The following is a 16,713-nucleotide window of genomic DNA, read 5'->3' on the forward strand; positions in this document are numbered from 1 at the left end:
CAAATTTTTGCAAACAATTAAAAGCACTAAACTCACAGATACCGAGAATCTGAAGATCTCTTTGGTTTTATGTGGAAATGAAGTAAAAAAATGTACACAATTAAAATGCTAAATTCCATCATTAAATTATTATTTTTACTTTATTACCTTTAAAGGGGTATTTAAATATTCAATTTTCCTAATGCTGCAAATATTTTAGTGAGTTTAAAAAAAATGCTAGTGTTTTTTCTTTGTTGATTTTGACATTTTCAATGGATTTTAAAATGGTAGGTTCTGATTAAAACATGTGTTCAATAGGACTAACTTTTAATTGAATATTAAATAAAAACGTGCCATACTCGGCTTATTATTAACATGCCCAAAACGAATAAGTTTTCTGTTTAAATACTTTTCAGTTGCACATTTGTTACAAATAAAAGCGTTTCCACGAACAAATCGTCCGTGGCAATACTAGGGCGTAGTGTACGTTAATTTTTGTAACTAACCCTAATAAACCACTTTATACTCTAATAATATATGTCATATTTTATTTTGGACAAAAAATATAATCACAATGAGGTATACTTAGTAATACTATAAAGTGGGATTACAAGAACTTAAACATTACTGAAAAAATACCATAATTTTAAAACGTATTAACAAAATAGTGTTAATAAAATAAATTGCTTATAACACAATAAAAACAATATCCACGACATCCGTACAACATACACACATTAATAAATAAACACATTCAACACAAACACTGTTCAATACTTAACTGCACTAATATTGATAGTATCTACAGGAATTATACTTTTAATGGGTATTACACTAATAAAACTTTGTAAATATACAAAAATTATGTTCACTTATTAACATAATATCACGGGAATTTTAAAGTAATTAAAACTGGGACAATTACTTTCGAGCTACATGCACCGTCTCGATTGGTGTTAAATGGAATTGTATAAATGGTATCTCATATAGAATTTCGTTTAATATAATTATACTATTATATTCCTACAAAAATATTTGCATTTATCTAATTGATAAGGCCTCCGGTCATTTTACCGCATCACAAAATGCTTTGGTATGAATCTCACTTAATTATTTGGTTTTGCATATTAATCATGTTCGTATTTTCGTACACCTAAAGTTAGTTTAAATATATTTATTGTCACGATTATCATACGTGAAAGTTTCAGTGCAGTTGTAGTAGGCACACGACGTCGCATGTAGCTCGAAAACGAAATATAATAAATAAACTTACGGCAACGACGCCCTTAAAACAGTCGAATCTTAAAAACAAAAAAAATTAATTCTAAAGACAGGAACTAAAAAATACAGAAGTATATACACTTATATTGTACCATTGAATAGGAAATTGACTTCCCAGCAGCTATTTTTCGTCTTTTGGCGTTTCTGCTGGCTCTCGTTGTTGAACATCGTTTTCTGGAGTTATCTCAGCTCGATCGTGATTGGTCGATCTGGCGTAAGGAGTATCTGAGAGCAACAGCGGTGTGTGCGAATTATTTGGATCAGTTGGTAGATAAGCTAAACTGGCGATCCTCATCACACCCCACCGCGGTTGCGGTGACATGTCTTCGTTAATTATCAAATTGTATTCTTCCGGAACCAAATCGTCGTTACTCCTATTCGCCGAATCTCCAGTTCCGCTATCTTTACACGATGATCTATCCGAAGCGTTGTCGGTATACTGTACTACAGCCTTATCGTTGAATTCTAACACAGGACCCTCGACTTGCGGATTATTCCCGGTAGGTGGAGACAAACGCTTACGCGTCTGATAAATTATGACCACCCAGATTATAGAAGTGGCCACGGCACAACACACCACCGTTATTATTATAATACCCATCATATCCGTTGTGGTAAAATTTCCTATAACGAATCCTGATTTTATGTATTTTAGAAACGTGAACTTTCCGAATTACCTGGTTTCACTCTTAGTAAACTGTAACCGATTTTTTCTCCTAACGAGTTATTCAGATGACATTCGTATTTGCCAGAATCCGTCTGGACGGTGTCCACAATGATCATGAGTTGGTCTTCAGCTGTGAAAAAATGACGTTCCGTCGCTCGGATCGGTTCGCCATCTTTGAACCAGGTTATGGTGGGTTTTGGGGTGCCGCTTGCCATACACTGCAGCACGACTAGTTCGCCAGCCGTTACTTCTTTATTTTCCATAGACTTTACGAAAGAAGGTTTTTCTAAAATTGCGAAATTAAATCAGAATTCTTTACGTCATAACGAAAACAAGCGAATCACACCATTCATCACCTCGAAATTCGAAAAAAAGAAACATTCCAAGTGTTTACACCAGAAAAACTGTAGTCCTATCTCAACGTTAAAGAGGAAGCAACCATGTTTTAAATTTAATTATGTAAATAACTTGGGATAGTAATAACTGTGATAATTTCATCACATGAATGGCACATCTGTTATCACGACGGGAACATGAATGACCGTAATTTTACACTGAGATATAAATAACCACAACAAACGAAACTGCTCGTCAATATGATATATGATTGTTATTGAAAAGTTACTCTTACTGGTCAGCCTGACGCTGTCTGTGTTTCGGTTAGTATAAAAGAATTGATATCAACACATTTATCTGGAGTCTGTTGGATGCTTCAAAGTTATTAGAAGTTCACGTCCGAACAAATAAATATTAAAACCTTGCAATGCAGCGGCTTGTGTAGAAAATAACACCACGGTTGCAGGCTTACCTTGTACTGTCAAGGAAGCGTTGGCGACGATGGTCCCGGCAGCGTTGTGGGCAGTGCAACTGTATATCCCCATGTCACTAGGTTTCACTTTCATGATGAAAAAAGCGTCATCAGTGGGCATGACATGCATTCGTCTTTCTCTAGCTGCCGGGAAGTCATTACCTCCATCTTTTTGCCAGGCAATTTCCGGTTGCGGTTCTCCATGTACGGCACATACTAATTTCGCTATTTCCCCTGCTTGTACCGTTACATTCGCAGGTATTTTACGAAAAGTGGGAAAAACTAAAATCGAGCAATGAACGAAAACAAAACAGGGAATGTCACGGCGACCATACTTAGCACAGAAATACTGGACTTTTGCGAATAAGTAGTACCGAAAATGTTCGATACCACACACTGGTACTTTCCAGCATTGGAATGCTGCACTTTGAATATATTTAGCTTGGACACGGTTTCAGTAGTTTTACCTTCAGTATTGGAATTAGCTTCCACATTTACGTTAAGCAGTTCTACGTTGTCTTTTTTCCACTGGAAAGTCATTACGCTGTTAGAGCTGGACATGGCTTTACAACTAAGACTAATATTTTCTCCTTTTAAGGCCATTATTTCGGGTTCGGGCTCCTGGATTAACCTGGGTTTAGGGAGTTCATCTAAAAATCACTCGATTACGGGGGCGTTTAGGCTAATTAATTTTTTAGTACCACATGTAAAATTGCTTGTGGGTACTTCCAGCAACGACTGCCCTCTTAACCATTCTGGGTAACCACAAACTGCGCGGATTTTGAAACGTTTTACGTTCAACCATTCGTAAAACCAACGCAAATTGCAGTCGCAAAGCAAACAAGTGGTGTTAATAACGAGATCCTAAAATCGTGAATGTTTATTTGAAGAAATTGTGTGATTTGCGAGTGATTACCGAAAGTAAAGGCACTTCGGAGAAGGCATTTTTTTGAATGGAAGTGATGTTATTGTTGCTCAAATTTAAATAGGTTACGGTCTTTAAGCCGACAAAAGCGTTCTTATTTATAGATTTGATGTTATTTCCGGCCAAATAAAATTTCATTAGATTTCCGAGACCTTGGAACACACCATTTGCATCTTCAATGGTCCAAGATATTTTATTGTTATTTAAATGCCTGAAAAGGATTGTTAACGTTTATTTGTGAAAATTGTTACAATACTCACAAGTATTTTAAATTTGGCAAATGACTAAAAGCTTTTTCTTGTATGAAAGTAATCTTATTGTTATTTAATACTAGTTTTTGGAGATCTTCTAAAGATTTAAATGTATCAGCTGCAATCGATTCTAGTTTGTTGTTTGACAAGTCTCTGAAAATAAATCTTCAGCTTCTACACATATTTTGACAAGGGCAACTTACAGATCTTCAAGATGTTGGCAAAATTCCCAAGCATCATCTTCAATAGTGTTCATATTATTATGACTAAGAGATAATCCTTTCAATGCTTTCAAACCATAAAGCCATCCTTTTGAAATCACTTGTACATTATTATAATCCAACACCCTTCAAATATAAAATTATCCTAAAGCGGTTTTAGAAATGTGACCTACTCACAATTTCACAATAGATAATAATCCATAGAAAGCCCCATCTTTGAGTTGCGTTATTTGGTTTCGTTTCAATTTCAATACTAACAAATGGTCTAATGACATAAAAGTTAAAGGCTCAATATATCTTAGCCGATTGCGGTTAAGTTCACTAAAAATAAACATTGATAAAAAACGATATCTTATTTTTGATAATGATATTTAACAAGACTCTAATCTATTTGTTGACAGATATAGAGTTGTCAGACAGAATGGTGTTATATTTGAAAAAATAATAACAAACAAAACAGAAAATGTAAACACATTTCATTTGTAGCGGAATTTTTCAAATAAAAAGAATTCATCAGGAACAGAATCAATTCCGCTGATCGTGAAATGGTTATCGTGCTTGTTAACATGATAAGAACAAAAATGATTCTGAATTCACATCCAACGGAATTCTTCCGGCGAAATTAACCGGAACCAATCAGGGTTCATACACGTGACGGGAAATGTCAAAATTGTTATGATTTGACTGGTCGAACTGAATTCCGCCGAAGAAATTCCGCTGTACTTACAGAATCTTTAGCTGCTTCTGGAAACCGAACGCGTCTTTAGGCATAAGAGAAATATCATTTTTGTTCAATTTGAGCTTCGTTAAGTTAGTCAAATTTTTCCACACAACATCGTTTACATTTTTTATAGTGTTATTACGTAAATCACTACAACAAAACGGACATTTTGTAACTAAACGTCTCTACGATATAAAAATTATTTTAAATGCTGTTAAAGAGGCATTAAGATGAAGTAAGAAATATGTAAACAAAAGGCAGCTTACAGTTGAGTGGTCCAGTTCGGGAGATTAGAAGGTACTGTTTCCAATCTTTTTGACGAACAGTCTACGTAAGAACCCAAACAATCACAAATTTGTGGACAATCCTTGGTTTTGGTGCAACTTGCAGAACTAATGATGTAAATAATGATCGTAGCCAAATAACAAACACCCACCATTTTGGAAAAAACACTCAATTATCCACAGTAGTTTGACCGAAATTTGTATATTTTAATACATTTCGGCAACATTTTTACAGGATTACCGTTTTTCATCGTTGCACTACACTTCTATTTCATTGTATTTTATCGGGGCGTTGTTTAATCTATTAAAATCGTTAAATTTGCAACATACTGACGCAGTATTGTACACACAGAAGCCATTTAATCGACGACTTTGGCGCCACCTACGACCCAAGACCCAACACTCTAAAATACTTCACCAAACAATCACGACTTAAAAATAAAATAAGCATAAAACAGCTCAAAATCTGTATCTGCAAGTAAAAAAAAAAAACATACAATATAATCTTTAATTTTAGAAATGTATTAGTTTTATTAATTTTCAATCGTACCGATCACTATTATTCCATTTTCGCCAACTACCAACAACTATCGTTAGATGGCAGCACAGATATTGCATTGAACCACATTGAACACAACACTGAATCGTCGTCTGCGCTGATCGTAATAACGTTATTATCGGCGCGGACGACGCACTGAATAAAATAAAATGGAAATGACAATTATAACATTTTTTTTAGTACTTAATACTTAATTCATTCTAAATTTGCGACACGATAAAAGTGGAATTTTTATTAATTACGTGGTAAAGTTCAAAAAGTAGTTACAAACTGCCATTTTTAATTGACTGAAAAAAATTCTTTTACATAGTAGGTAAGTAGGTATGTATCTACATACCTACCTATGACAAAAAATATTTAACACAATTTTTATTTGTGTAATCCTTTCATTAATTTTATTATCAAGCATTAAGAAGGTAATATGTAGTTTGAAAGTAGGTATGTAATTGTGGTATGGTAGTTTTATAAGGAATTGATCTTATTTGGACTGATAAGAGATAAAGGATTAAATAACTTATCACAATAATATCTAGTCATTATTTAAAATACATATATAAAACCTAAACATTTAGCTTTTCGAAGGACAAGATATAAAAACTGACATTATCAGAAACACTACATTAAGTTAATTACAAATATAAGTTTTAATACACAGTCATATTTTAACGTTTATTACTTTGAAACTAACACCGTAATATAAATTTTCTCCTGGGTTATCTCTGTAAAAATGAGAAAAAAATGTGTGTCACTAATTTAATAATCTCTACCAATGTTCAATTCAAGCTGACTAAAGTAGGTTGACTTTTACTTTTCTAAAATTTAATCCACGCATCATTAATTAATAATTATATCAAAATTTTAATGGACTAATTAGTGAAACGTGTAAATAATTACAGATTTTAGAAATTATAGCAGAAATATATTTTTTAAATAAGTATTAATTTTTTTCTATAATTACGTGCATTTCTTGTGTTTTTTTAATATTTGCAAGCACAGAAGTCTTTATAAAAGCGCAAAAAGTAGTAAAACAAAAATTTAACTTGATAATTAATACAATGATACGATTACCAAAATACCACAACTAAAATCATTTTATGAGGACGGTATGTTTATGACGTAGTACTCGTATATCACAAATTGCCTTAATATTTACATAATATGTTAAAACTCTTGCAATAAATAAGCGTTAACTCAGTCTTTGCTTTATATTATAACAGATGACTGAAAATGGGAAACACCAGCTCTTATTTTGTGCATTAACAAATTTAATTTGTTTGATTACATATTATATTCTAAAAAGTTAAAATAATAATGAAAGACAAGTTGATTCAATAACATTAAATTTTTGAAAGAAATAAACCATTGCAAATGTAAAATAGAAACTTTATTAAAATGCATAGATTCATTATTGTTCATTTATTCAGAAGCAAAGGGAGAAAAATGTTTTAAATAAAAAATGTACCTAATAATGAGTAAATAAAACCATAAAATAATACGAATTAATATTTTAATTTAGTTAATACATATTAATTTGACTTACTTAGACAATATCTTTGTCGTCTATATTTTTTAAATCTAAAAACATGTATTAACAAAAAGTGTAGGTATTCTTTTCCATATGGTACTAAGAATGTAGTAGGTTTTTAAATATGATAAGTGAAAAACATTAAGATAAAAACATATTTGAAAAACAATTGCATAATTAAGATGAAGTCATTGTAGGTATACTGATGAGTGATGACTTCATTACTGATGATTTAAATAATACATTTGGAACGATAACACCGAGAGGCCACAACATTCAGCATACCATACAAAATTAGAGTTTTGTATCATATGTTATGTATCTACATAGTAGCGTAACATTAATTTTTGCTTATGAGACGCATTTTTTTATTAATTCAGCAAAGTACATAATTATAAAGTTGTTTTCTAATCAGGTTTTGCGTAATGTGTTTTTCTAATTTGCAAATATTCAATTAAAAAAGATGCGACCTTTACCTAAAAAATAATGGAATAGGGAACAATTCGTTTACTAAGTGAATTCTTATATTTTTAAATATATTCACTTACTATGTATTATGTCCATGCAAAACAGACAATTTGCGTACAATGTAAAATACACGTTAAAGTCTAGCAATTTTGCATACAAAACTGCATAACAACAAGCATTTTAAATGGTAACAAACAAATTTTCTGGAATCGACTAAATAAAGTTTTAATTAAAGTTTAGTTGACATTCCAGTGGACCTACTATGACTTTTGAAAGTCACGTCTGTGCTTAATTCACTTGATGATAAAGAAACATCAAAAATCAATTTACTGTGTACTGTCCCAATGAAACTTAAATGTTATCTCGAAGACATAATTTTTCTTCCTACTTTTATTATTTAATGTACAATAATAATCAAAACCTAACTTAATCGTGAATTGTTTTCAATACAATTGAATGGATTATCAAAGTTAAGAATAAAAGTAATACTTCAGTGGGAATTTATTATTAAACTTGTAACAATTATCAATTGACTTTAATAATCATTTGAGATAGCCACTACACCTTTTTCATAAAAGATAGAAATCTAAAATTGAACAAAAACCATCTTATGTAGTTTTTTTTTAAATATGTATTTAGACCCCCTTTATTATACATATTTTATGGTGTCATTTTGTCATTGCACGTCATATTGTAACTTTTAAGTAATATTATCGTTAATAAGAGGCCTGTTGCTGTTCAGAGTTTTATCAACTCATTATGTTGTCGCTAAATGGCAAACACCTAACTCTTGTTAATTAATAATTATCATTAGGTACCTAAGTTTATTTGATACGATCTGTAATTCTTTTTTTATTTCATCGGTCAAAAGCAGTTATTTCTAGACAATATCTATCGATTACGATTACTTTTAGTCATCCGATACAGATGTACGAGTATACTTATGTATGTATATTTATTATTAAATTCCTGATACGAGATGTTACTTAAATTTACAACTGATAATCTCCACTTAGAAGGATTATGAAAGAGTCACGCGATGATTAATAAAGAAACAATATTTTTGAAATGATTCAATTTTTAAATGCGATTAGGAAATGTTTTTTTGCAAAACAATTAAATCACATGAACTTTGTTGCAATAACGTCGCTCAGTTGCTATAGTGACATGAAACAAATTAAAAGCGCGAAATAAACGCAAATAACAAGTAATTAGTATACCGGGTGGCGCATCGTATACGCGCACGCGAGGAATCGCGACTTCTAATAAAAAAAAATATTTTTTTTTAAATAAAATTGTCGAAATTTTATATACCTAACTAATTATTGATAAGGTATATTTGAGAATTTTTAAATTTTTTTTTGTTAATAAATAACGCCGTAAAAGTTTTTACATTAAATGAATCTGTATCTGCTAGCGCATCGAACCCTGGTGGCACAATTACAAATTTTGACTTGGTTAGCTAAATAATTTGCTTTTTTATTTAAACGCAAACCAGACGCGTGATTTATGGCCCAAATGCTATAATTTGCCAACAAAAGGGCCATTCACTAGTATAGCGGCCCGTTTTGACTGTCTTACTTACAGCTTTGTCATAAAAATGACAGTTTCCATTGTCACCTAAATTTACGACAGCACAAGTAGCAGATCATAAATAAAAATGTAAAACTGCGTTCAATTCAAAATCTAATTGGTGTTTTTTTCCGCTGATTTCGTAAATAATTATAGGAAGTGAATCTGGATAGGTCAGTACAAAAATCAGAATTTGACTTTTTGGTTGAAATTTACATTTTTTTTCCTTGGCTTTGTAAGTGAAAAATTATCAAAAAATTATGCAATGTACCTTACCAATAGCCAGGTAAGAGTAAAAAATTTCGACAATGTTATTTAATTAGAAGTCGCGATTTCTCGCGTGCGCGTATACGATGCCCCACCCTGTATATAGGTATGTACAGGATGATTCATCTTTTACCGCCGGTGGCAAAATTGACCTTAAAAATTATGGTTTTGTTTTCATATTTTGCAGACTAATTTATTATTTATAAGGCACATAATATCAAAAAATGAAATTTATAAGTTAATTAGGTCAAATTTTGCCATTTTCTCAACCTTACGGCATATGTACATTCAGATATTTTCACACAATTTTACCATGTTAAATTAATTTTAGCATATGGTATTATTGAAATAAACGCATTTTCATATATGTATGTACAAATATGTATTTGCTTCATGATTTACGACATAATGTCCCAATATCTTAACAATAAGATCTATTAGAGGCTGTTTATTGCCACAGCAGCGGGTCCTTTACTACGCTATTCGTAAAGTCGAACAAATTCGCCTAAGCCCTAAGCAGGTCAGTTTTACAGGGTAGTTACCAATAAAAGCAATTTTTCCATTAAAATCGATTTAATTCAAGAACTACCAACATTTTTCGAAACGGATTGCAGATTTTGATTTTATACGCCATTAGCCACATTCTGATGCAAAAATTTAAACATGAAATTTTTTTTAAAACAGTTTTTTATAAATACCTGCTCATAAAAAAAAAAATTTTTGAAATAAATTATACCGGCCGAAAATAAATTTTTCGACAAATCAGATCTGTAAACTTCATAAATTTTTCTCAATTCTTAAGGGTCCTTTTGCCACCGGCAGTAAAAGATGAATCACCCTGTATATAAAAACGCAAACATTAAACAAGTTTAACTTTGTAACAACCATCGATCGTTAATGACGTTAATTAATATCAATAATATCATTATTAACGAATCCGGCTGCATTTTTTTACTCGAGCTGTGGCCGTAAAAAAATGCATCGTCACGGTCGAGATCGAATTCTAGACAGAAGACAAAATCAAAGTTCAATTTACTTAAAAACCTTGACTCAGTAAAAACTACAATAAGTGATAAAAAAATATTCGAAAGAATCTGTACTGGACCATAGTTCGTTGATTGTAGACCGCGGACTTTCCGACTTCAATAATTGACCTTGCGGACACTGTTATGTTGCGTTGCGGTGCGAATCGGAAGTCTTGGCAACTTTCTTTTCACTTTACCTTCGCGGCTGGTTTTGGTTTAGTATTTTAAATCTCTCTAGTTCCGTCCCCGTCTCAGACACTCATTTCCACCGTTACACTAACTTACTTAAAAGTGGAAGTGATTGGTACTGACAGGAAGTTGTCGAGTTTTGTTTAATCCAGTCATTCCATATTGTGGGCGTTCTGCAAATAATGTTGCCACCGAATTAAGAATGTTTCCGGTGTTTATTTTGTCGGGTCGTGATTTGGAAAGCTAGAAAAATGCAAGCGGGTTAATTACTGGACCAGTGAAATATTCACAAATTATATAACCGTTATAGATGTTAATTTTGTCGAAATATCTATCCAGCGGATTTATTATTATGTAAGGATTGGTGTGTTAACAGTATCAAAGGGTATCTGAAAAATTTATCATTTCTTCACATGGGACGTACTACGCACGATTTTATTTAAGCTGCAATCATTAACACTACACTTTTATTTCATTCGATAAACAAGAAGAGGTATGTCGAAGGTTTCTGAACTAAAATTGTGGTACCCATTGCCAAATCTCAATGCTAATTTATGTTTCATTTCCTGTTGTTCCTCCAATTTATTATGTTTTGTAGAAAATTTGCGATACCATTACCTAAGTGCGTACAATGAAATATCTTTACGTAGTTTGACATTTGATGCCGTAACAAGGTAATCAATCAAACTCAACCCATTAATTTGTTAAGTGTTATTTTATTTGTTTGTTTTCCCGGTGAACATCAAGCCCAATAGTATTTTTGTAAATCCGTCCTGACAAAATAGAAATGTATTTTACACGGATGTTAAATATGTATTCTGCAAGTTATTTTTTCGTTCTTGTTTAGTATAATCATACTGGTTTTATTAGTTTGTAATCGCAAATCACAACAAAACCGGGTCTCGAACTTTGCGGTGGAATGTTTCTTGGTCTGTCTGCAGTGCGAAAAAATTCCATCGCATCAATATTCACAGAGTGGAAAATTTTCAAAATTCCGATAAGCAGCAAAAAGAACCTGCTCCAACGATGAAACGTAACGATTTATCTGCGGGAAACGGACGAGGGTCGACAACCTTGTATGAAATCTTAATCCATTGATGTTTTTTTGTGGAAACTGAATCTAATTCATAGTTCTCGAATTTAGTGTGTTTATAAACACAACAGGTATGTATGCTGTCTGGGGCATGGAATTTCTTGATAAGTTATTCTGCCATCAGTGAAATTACGCTATTACAAGTTTTGCGTGCTCAAGGCTCTTGCGTCAATAGAATAATTAATTAGATTCGAAAGAGGAATTCTTACAAATGCAACGATGATTGTTTCTTTTTTTCTAGAATCTTCTCCAACGATCGGAGAGTGTTTTTTGCGTGAACTGGACTCTGAAAGAGTTGCTGCGACACAACTTCCTTCAAATTTACCCTGACTTACTGGCCAGACAAGCGGACAAGCCAACCCGGAACCTCACTTTTCCGATAATTTAAATAAACTGAAAGTTTTATAAGTGAGGCGAGCGAACTTTTTGCTCGGTAGTTTTACCTTCACAGAACAATGACCAAGCGGTTTTTGTCTACTCACTTACAAACGTTTCCGTTTTGGAGTAAAATGAGAAGTACCTATCCGTTTACGAGCTTTATTACTGCGCATTTACCAGTTTTCCAGTGTTGTTATAAAAAATAAAAAAAACCTTGAAAAATTTTTGCCATAATCCGAGAAATAAGTGGGTATGTACCGACCATCCTTGAAAATACATGTTTCACCTGCGATAACGGAAATTGTAGGCTTTCAAGCAAACTTTTCATAAAACCACGCCGCAAAATAATATCTTCCCTCGACCATTTTGTCATCGGTATATCGCACAATCTGCTGCTCTACAACATCAACAGTGCCCCAGAAAATCTTACGTGGCGGTTGTGTTTTAAATTCGATTGTTAATTAAACCTAATGCATATCGTAAAATATTGTTAGTATGTAATTAATTTTTTTAAACCAGTTTGATTAATGAAAAGGTTCGAAGTACATTTGGTTGGTGTCGTCAGGGTAATCAACTTATGAACAGAGAAAGTATTACGTTATGGTTGTTTGTTTACATGTGTAAAACAAAAAAAAAAGGTATTTTCTAAGGTTGCTGCAGTGATATATGCAAGGACATCACTGTAAACGTTTGATGATGAACAAGTGACCACTGCCGGTACTTTCCAGATGTGTTCCAAAAGTCTGACGTTAGTTTTTACTTTTTATCAGTTGTCGATTCCATAACAGTTTCACTTTGTGCCAACCATTTTTTACGACTTTACGTAAACACAAGCTTATGCAATTTTTTAAAATAAAATGAATATATTTATTTAGCAGACTGATTTTTCAATCTGGAAACCCCATTTTGTCATTTCCAAAATGAGCATGTAGGTGTTAATTATCGCCTCCTCGTCCAATATATTTGCTTTTGTGGTAAATATATTCGACTATTATTTTAGGACATGCTTCGATAATGATTGTTGATTTAAGGAGACACACTCGCCCGGTGAATGTTGTGATAAAAGATGAGGTGTTGGTGTGTTTGTCGCGATAAGAAATCATCTGTTCGATCGACGAACAGTTACTAGGTGGATCGTTTGCACGATTCGGAACCTTTTATGTACAATTATTATCGACATGGGTGTGGGTTGGGTGGAAAAACGAGAGGATGTAAATGAGACTGTAAGACGTACATATTCATTTCCTTTACTTTTCCAGAGGTATACAATTCAACTCTCACTAAAATAAATATAATAATTAATAACAATAAGGAGCAACGCAAACATAATTGACAATATCACTCTTTTAAATTAACTACACGCTTCCATTCGCACCAGACCCATACATTCTCCACGCACACCACGCCTTCTTCCGCTATCGAAGAGAGGTTTTTTTATCACACTGGCCCACCGATATCGTGCTGATAACGGGAAGTGAGGTATTGAGCAGCTTCGGTCATCTGCCTCAGAGAATGTGTGAGTCCTACTAAGTGTCTTTTGAAGTTCTGCGCGACTTGTTCTGTTCGATCTCCGAAACACGCTTCTTGCGATTCCTCAATTCCCGAATCGTTCTCGTTCCCGGCATCAGATTCCGAATCGCTGATCGTGGAGGCTGAGGAGTTGGTTGAAGCGACGCTGACAGTTGACGGTCTTCGGACGTGGCCCTTGACCGGAGTAACAGTCGGTGGGGCCTCTTCAGTCACCTGGCCCTGCCCCCACAACAGATCAGCCTTCACATTGTTCAACATGTTGTATATTTGGAACAGATCTACGGAACTCAGCAACTCTTGTACGCCGTGTTTCGATTTTTGGTTATGCTTTTTGGGACATGTCGGGTCGTTCTCGTCACCCACTTTCAGATCCATCAAGCGACAAGGAACAAGGATTGTCTCGTCCATTGTGTTCACACTCTTCACGAACTTCTCCATCAAGTTCAAGATGCTCTGATGGGAGAATTCCGTGTCGTCATTGCGAGCAATGCGGCGAAGACAATTCCTGAAAACAAAATCGACGTGTTATATTTTGGCAATTACTTTCTAACGGCGAGCATTCACTCCTATTGACCTAAAACGAATGGAGGAGGTCAAGAGTGCATCGACGTTACGAAAAAATCCAATCAAGAGGAAATGTACAAAATACGAGACAATTATCAGACTCAGGTTGAATGGAAAAACCCCACAGATTGGACCAACTACTAAAATGTGTTGACAAAAAATTTGACAATACATAATATATTACCATGATCATTAACGTTATAAATTTGCAATGGTAATCACGCGAAAAATCCCGAACCAACTATGTATTTATTTACTGTTGAATTAACCGCAGCCAATACGCTTCACTTTTATAGGACAATATGACAAAAAATATAGCTACAAATTCCCAAGGCGTTATTAATAATTCTATCTACTGCTTATTAAAATTTAGACAAAATATTGCGCAAATTCCTATTTGTTTTGAAATCAGTGACAATTTTTTTTTCGTCCGACAAAACTTGGGAGCTCTTGCATGACAAAAATGTGGATCAAAAAATTTATTTTTTAAATTTATTTTTGAGCTGATGCTATAACCATGTTTACCAACTCAAATTTTTAATTGTAAATAATTTATGCAAATTGCGTAATTTTAAATACTTCCCGTCTGAATAAAAAATAAATTACCAAAAATGATTGGCTAACTGCGAGGAACATTGTATTAACGGAAAGTAGGAAATTATAAACCGCAAACATCAAGATTTTTGATCAAGGAAAGTGGTTTGTAGATTTTTTAAAATTTTTAGTAACCACGACGATAAGATTGATTAGTCAACAGAATCATGTAGGTATTTTAGGGCAGATCGACTGTTATCAATTTGTCATAACGGTGCTTATGTATTTATTGGAATTAAATGAAAAACTAAAATTCTTATCGAATTTGCCTTCTGTGAAAAATGATTGATCACGTTTGTACTGATAGTATAAAATAATCTTTTCTTTTACACGTTTTGACTAAATAATCAGTGCATATTTGAAAGCATCAGCGTTGCTACTGCGACTAAAATGAACGAATTTTGAGCCTGGATTGATTTCAATGAGTATCAAGTGGGCCGATTATTTTCAATTACGATCCTGTTTAATAAAATCCTAGGGCTAAAAATAAAACGCTACGGTTTGGTTATAAAAGGATCTAGAAATTGATGCAATAATCTATTTTTAACTGAATAAGTAACTTTAAAAAATTGCTTCACTGCATCGTATGTTTTCATTTGAAAAATATAATTGGCCTAAATTTGTAACGAGAATTCCGAGATTTTAAAATCTTGGCAAACCAAATTTTTGCTGAAAAGAGTTAGGCAAAAAATAATCGCGCTTCGACCTAAAGGGCGGATCGTATGATTTTGACAGGTAGAATACAATTTCATCAAATTGGACTTGTTTATGAAGTGTGACACACTTTAACATTGCATAACTGAAGCAGTAGCAGGTGGAATTTGAAATGAACGAATGTTAGCTTTCACCCAACCACAAAAACAATCAGACTTTTACAACAGCAGAGAGAATGTGTGAACTACCCTTAATGACTGATTACTACATACCTGCTGTTTTCCAAGCTGGCTGTGATGTTATCTGCATACGAATTCATTTTGAGAATCAGCAACCCTTAATTGTCACAAAACCAAACCAAATCCACGAAACACAACAACAGACAACTAACTACTCAATCCAGAGAATTGAGAATTTGAGTTAGTCCTCGCGCTTTCCTCTGGAACTCGACCACTCACACATTAGTGTGTTTTATATGAGGATGACGGATGACAGGAGTGGGGCTCTGGAGTAGGCGTTGCACACTTATCGATAACCAGAGGTCGTGATCTTTACATTTTATTCAAAACCGCCTTTGTAGCGGACTTAAGCCGATGAAACTTGAATTTTTATCGATCACGATTACATAAAGTGCAAATAATGCCGTTTTTTAAATTGAAGGTGTTTTTCCGCAGGTGTTCCTGGAACCAACAGCAAATCGCCCAGCCGTTGTTACTCTAGAGCCCCAACAGTCAGACCATAATATTGCTATTCCATTGGCGGTTTCCACATTGCTACTTTCTGATTGGACAGTCAAGGTGATACCACTTTTAGGCGCAGATTTTAATTTTCGAAAAGCAAACAATTTTATCGCAATTTTCAACAATTGCAAAATTGTTATTTTCAATAGGACGAATTATTTCATCAGTTCTTTTGGCAATATTTTTTATATGAGTAGAGAAGGAAGGAGGGCGGAAACAAATTATGATAATTCTCTGCGGGTCTAATTGGTTCTTCGGAAAAAAACATGAGTTAAAAAAAAATCCCCATATTATGCTCCGATAAATATTGTCGATAAATGTTCAATTATACTGCACGGATGGGTTTAGATGCGGTTTTTTCCGTGAAAACGGAACAGATAAACCAAATGAAGAGATTGCCATCCGTCATACTTTCTCA

At 33.5% G+C, this 16,713-nt stretch overlaps 2 protein-coding genes across 4 annotated transcripts; both read right to left on the reverse strand.

Moving 5' to 3' along the window:
• Nucleotides 1-289: 289 nt before the first annotated feature.
• On the reverse strand, nucleotides 290-5,520 carry lbk (lambik). Of its 3 annotated transcripts, none has more exons than XM_069060291.1 (11): nucleotides 5,120-5,520; nucleotides 4,860-5,003; nucleotides 4,310-4,453; nucleotides 4,115-4,258; nucleotides 3,921-4,064; nucleotides 3,652-3,871; nucleotides 3,437-3,599; nucleotides 3,071-3,385; nucleotides 2,736-3,017; nucleotides 1,938-2,213; nucleotides 290-1,884 (listed from the first exon to the last, which is right to left on the reverse strand). In XM_069060291.1, the coding sequence occupies exons 1-11, from the start codon at nucleotides 5,290-5,292 to the stop codon at nucleotides 1,382-1,384; spliced, it is 2,508 nt and encodes an 835-aa protein (XP_068916392.1). In that variant the 5' UTR covers nucleotides 5,293-5,520; the 3' UTR covers nucleotides 290-1,381. The 3 variants fall into 3 exon arrangements, with proteins under 3 accessions (XP_068916392.1, XP_068916391.1, XP_068916393.1); XM_069060290.1 differs by having other exon boundaries at nucleotides 290-1,896; XM_069060292.1 differs by lacking the exon at nucleotides 4,860-5,003 and having other exon boundaries at nucleotides 290-1,896; nucleotides 5,120-5,519.
• A 7,924-nt stretch (nucleotides 5,521-13,444) lies between these two features.
• LOC138139584 (mid1-interacting protein 1-B) lies at nucleotides 13,445-16,031 on the reverse strand. Its single transcript, XM_069059891.1, has 2 exons — nucleotides 15,828-16,031; nucleotides 13,445-14,248 (listed from the first exon to the last, which is right to left on the reverse strand). The coding sequence occupies exons 1-2, from the start codon at nucleotides 15,872-15,874 to the stop codon at nucleotides 13,651-13,653; spliced, it is 645 nt and encodes a 214-aa protein (XP_068915992.1). The 5' UTR covers nucleotides 15,875-16,031; the 3' UTR covers nucleotides 13,445-13,650.
• Between the last annotated feature and the right edge of the window lie 682 nt (nucleotides 16,032-16,713).

The sequence above is a fragment of the Tenebrio molitor genome, chromosome X (assembly GCF_963966145.1).
Source record: "Tenebrio molitor chromosome X, icTenMoli1.1, whole genome shotgun sequence".
In the NCBI taxonomy this organism is placed as follows: Eukaryota; Metazoa; Arthropoda; class Insecta; order Coleoptera; family Tenebrionidae; genus Tenebrio; species Tenebrio molitor.

What these genes read in the sequence shown, in the direction of transcription:
- lbk (XM_069060290.1), bottom strand. Translation starts at nt 5,292, where the DNA reads ATGGTGGGTGTTTGTTATTTGGCTACGATCATTATTTACATCATTAGT. An exon ending in CCGAACTGGACCACTCAACT is followed by an intron (nt 5,004 to 5,119) that starts GTAAGCTGCCTT and finishes GTTTTGTTGTAG; the next exon opens with TGATTTACGTAATAACACTA. An exon ending in CGCTTCCTTGACAGTACAAG is followed by an intron (nt 2,214 to 2,735) that starts GTAAGCCTGCAA and finishes TCGCAATTTTAG; the next exon opens with AAAAACCTTCTTTCGTAAAG.
- LOC138139584 (XM_069059891.1), bottom strand. Translation starts at nt 15,874, where the DNA reads ATGAATTCGTATGCAGATAACATCACAGCCAGCTTGGAAAACAGCAG. An exon ending in GCCAGCTTGGAAAACAGCAG is followed by an intron (nt 14,249 to 15,827) that starts GTATGTAGTAAT and finishes TTTTGTTTTCAG; the next exon opens with GAATTGTCTTCGCCGCATTG.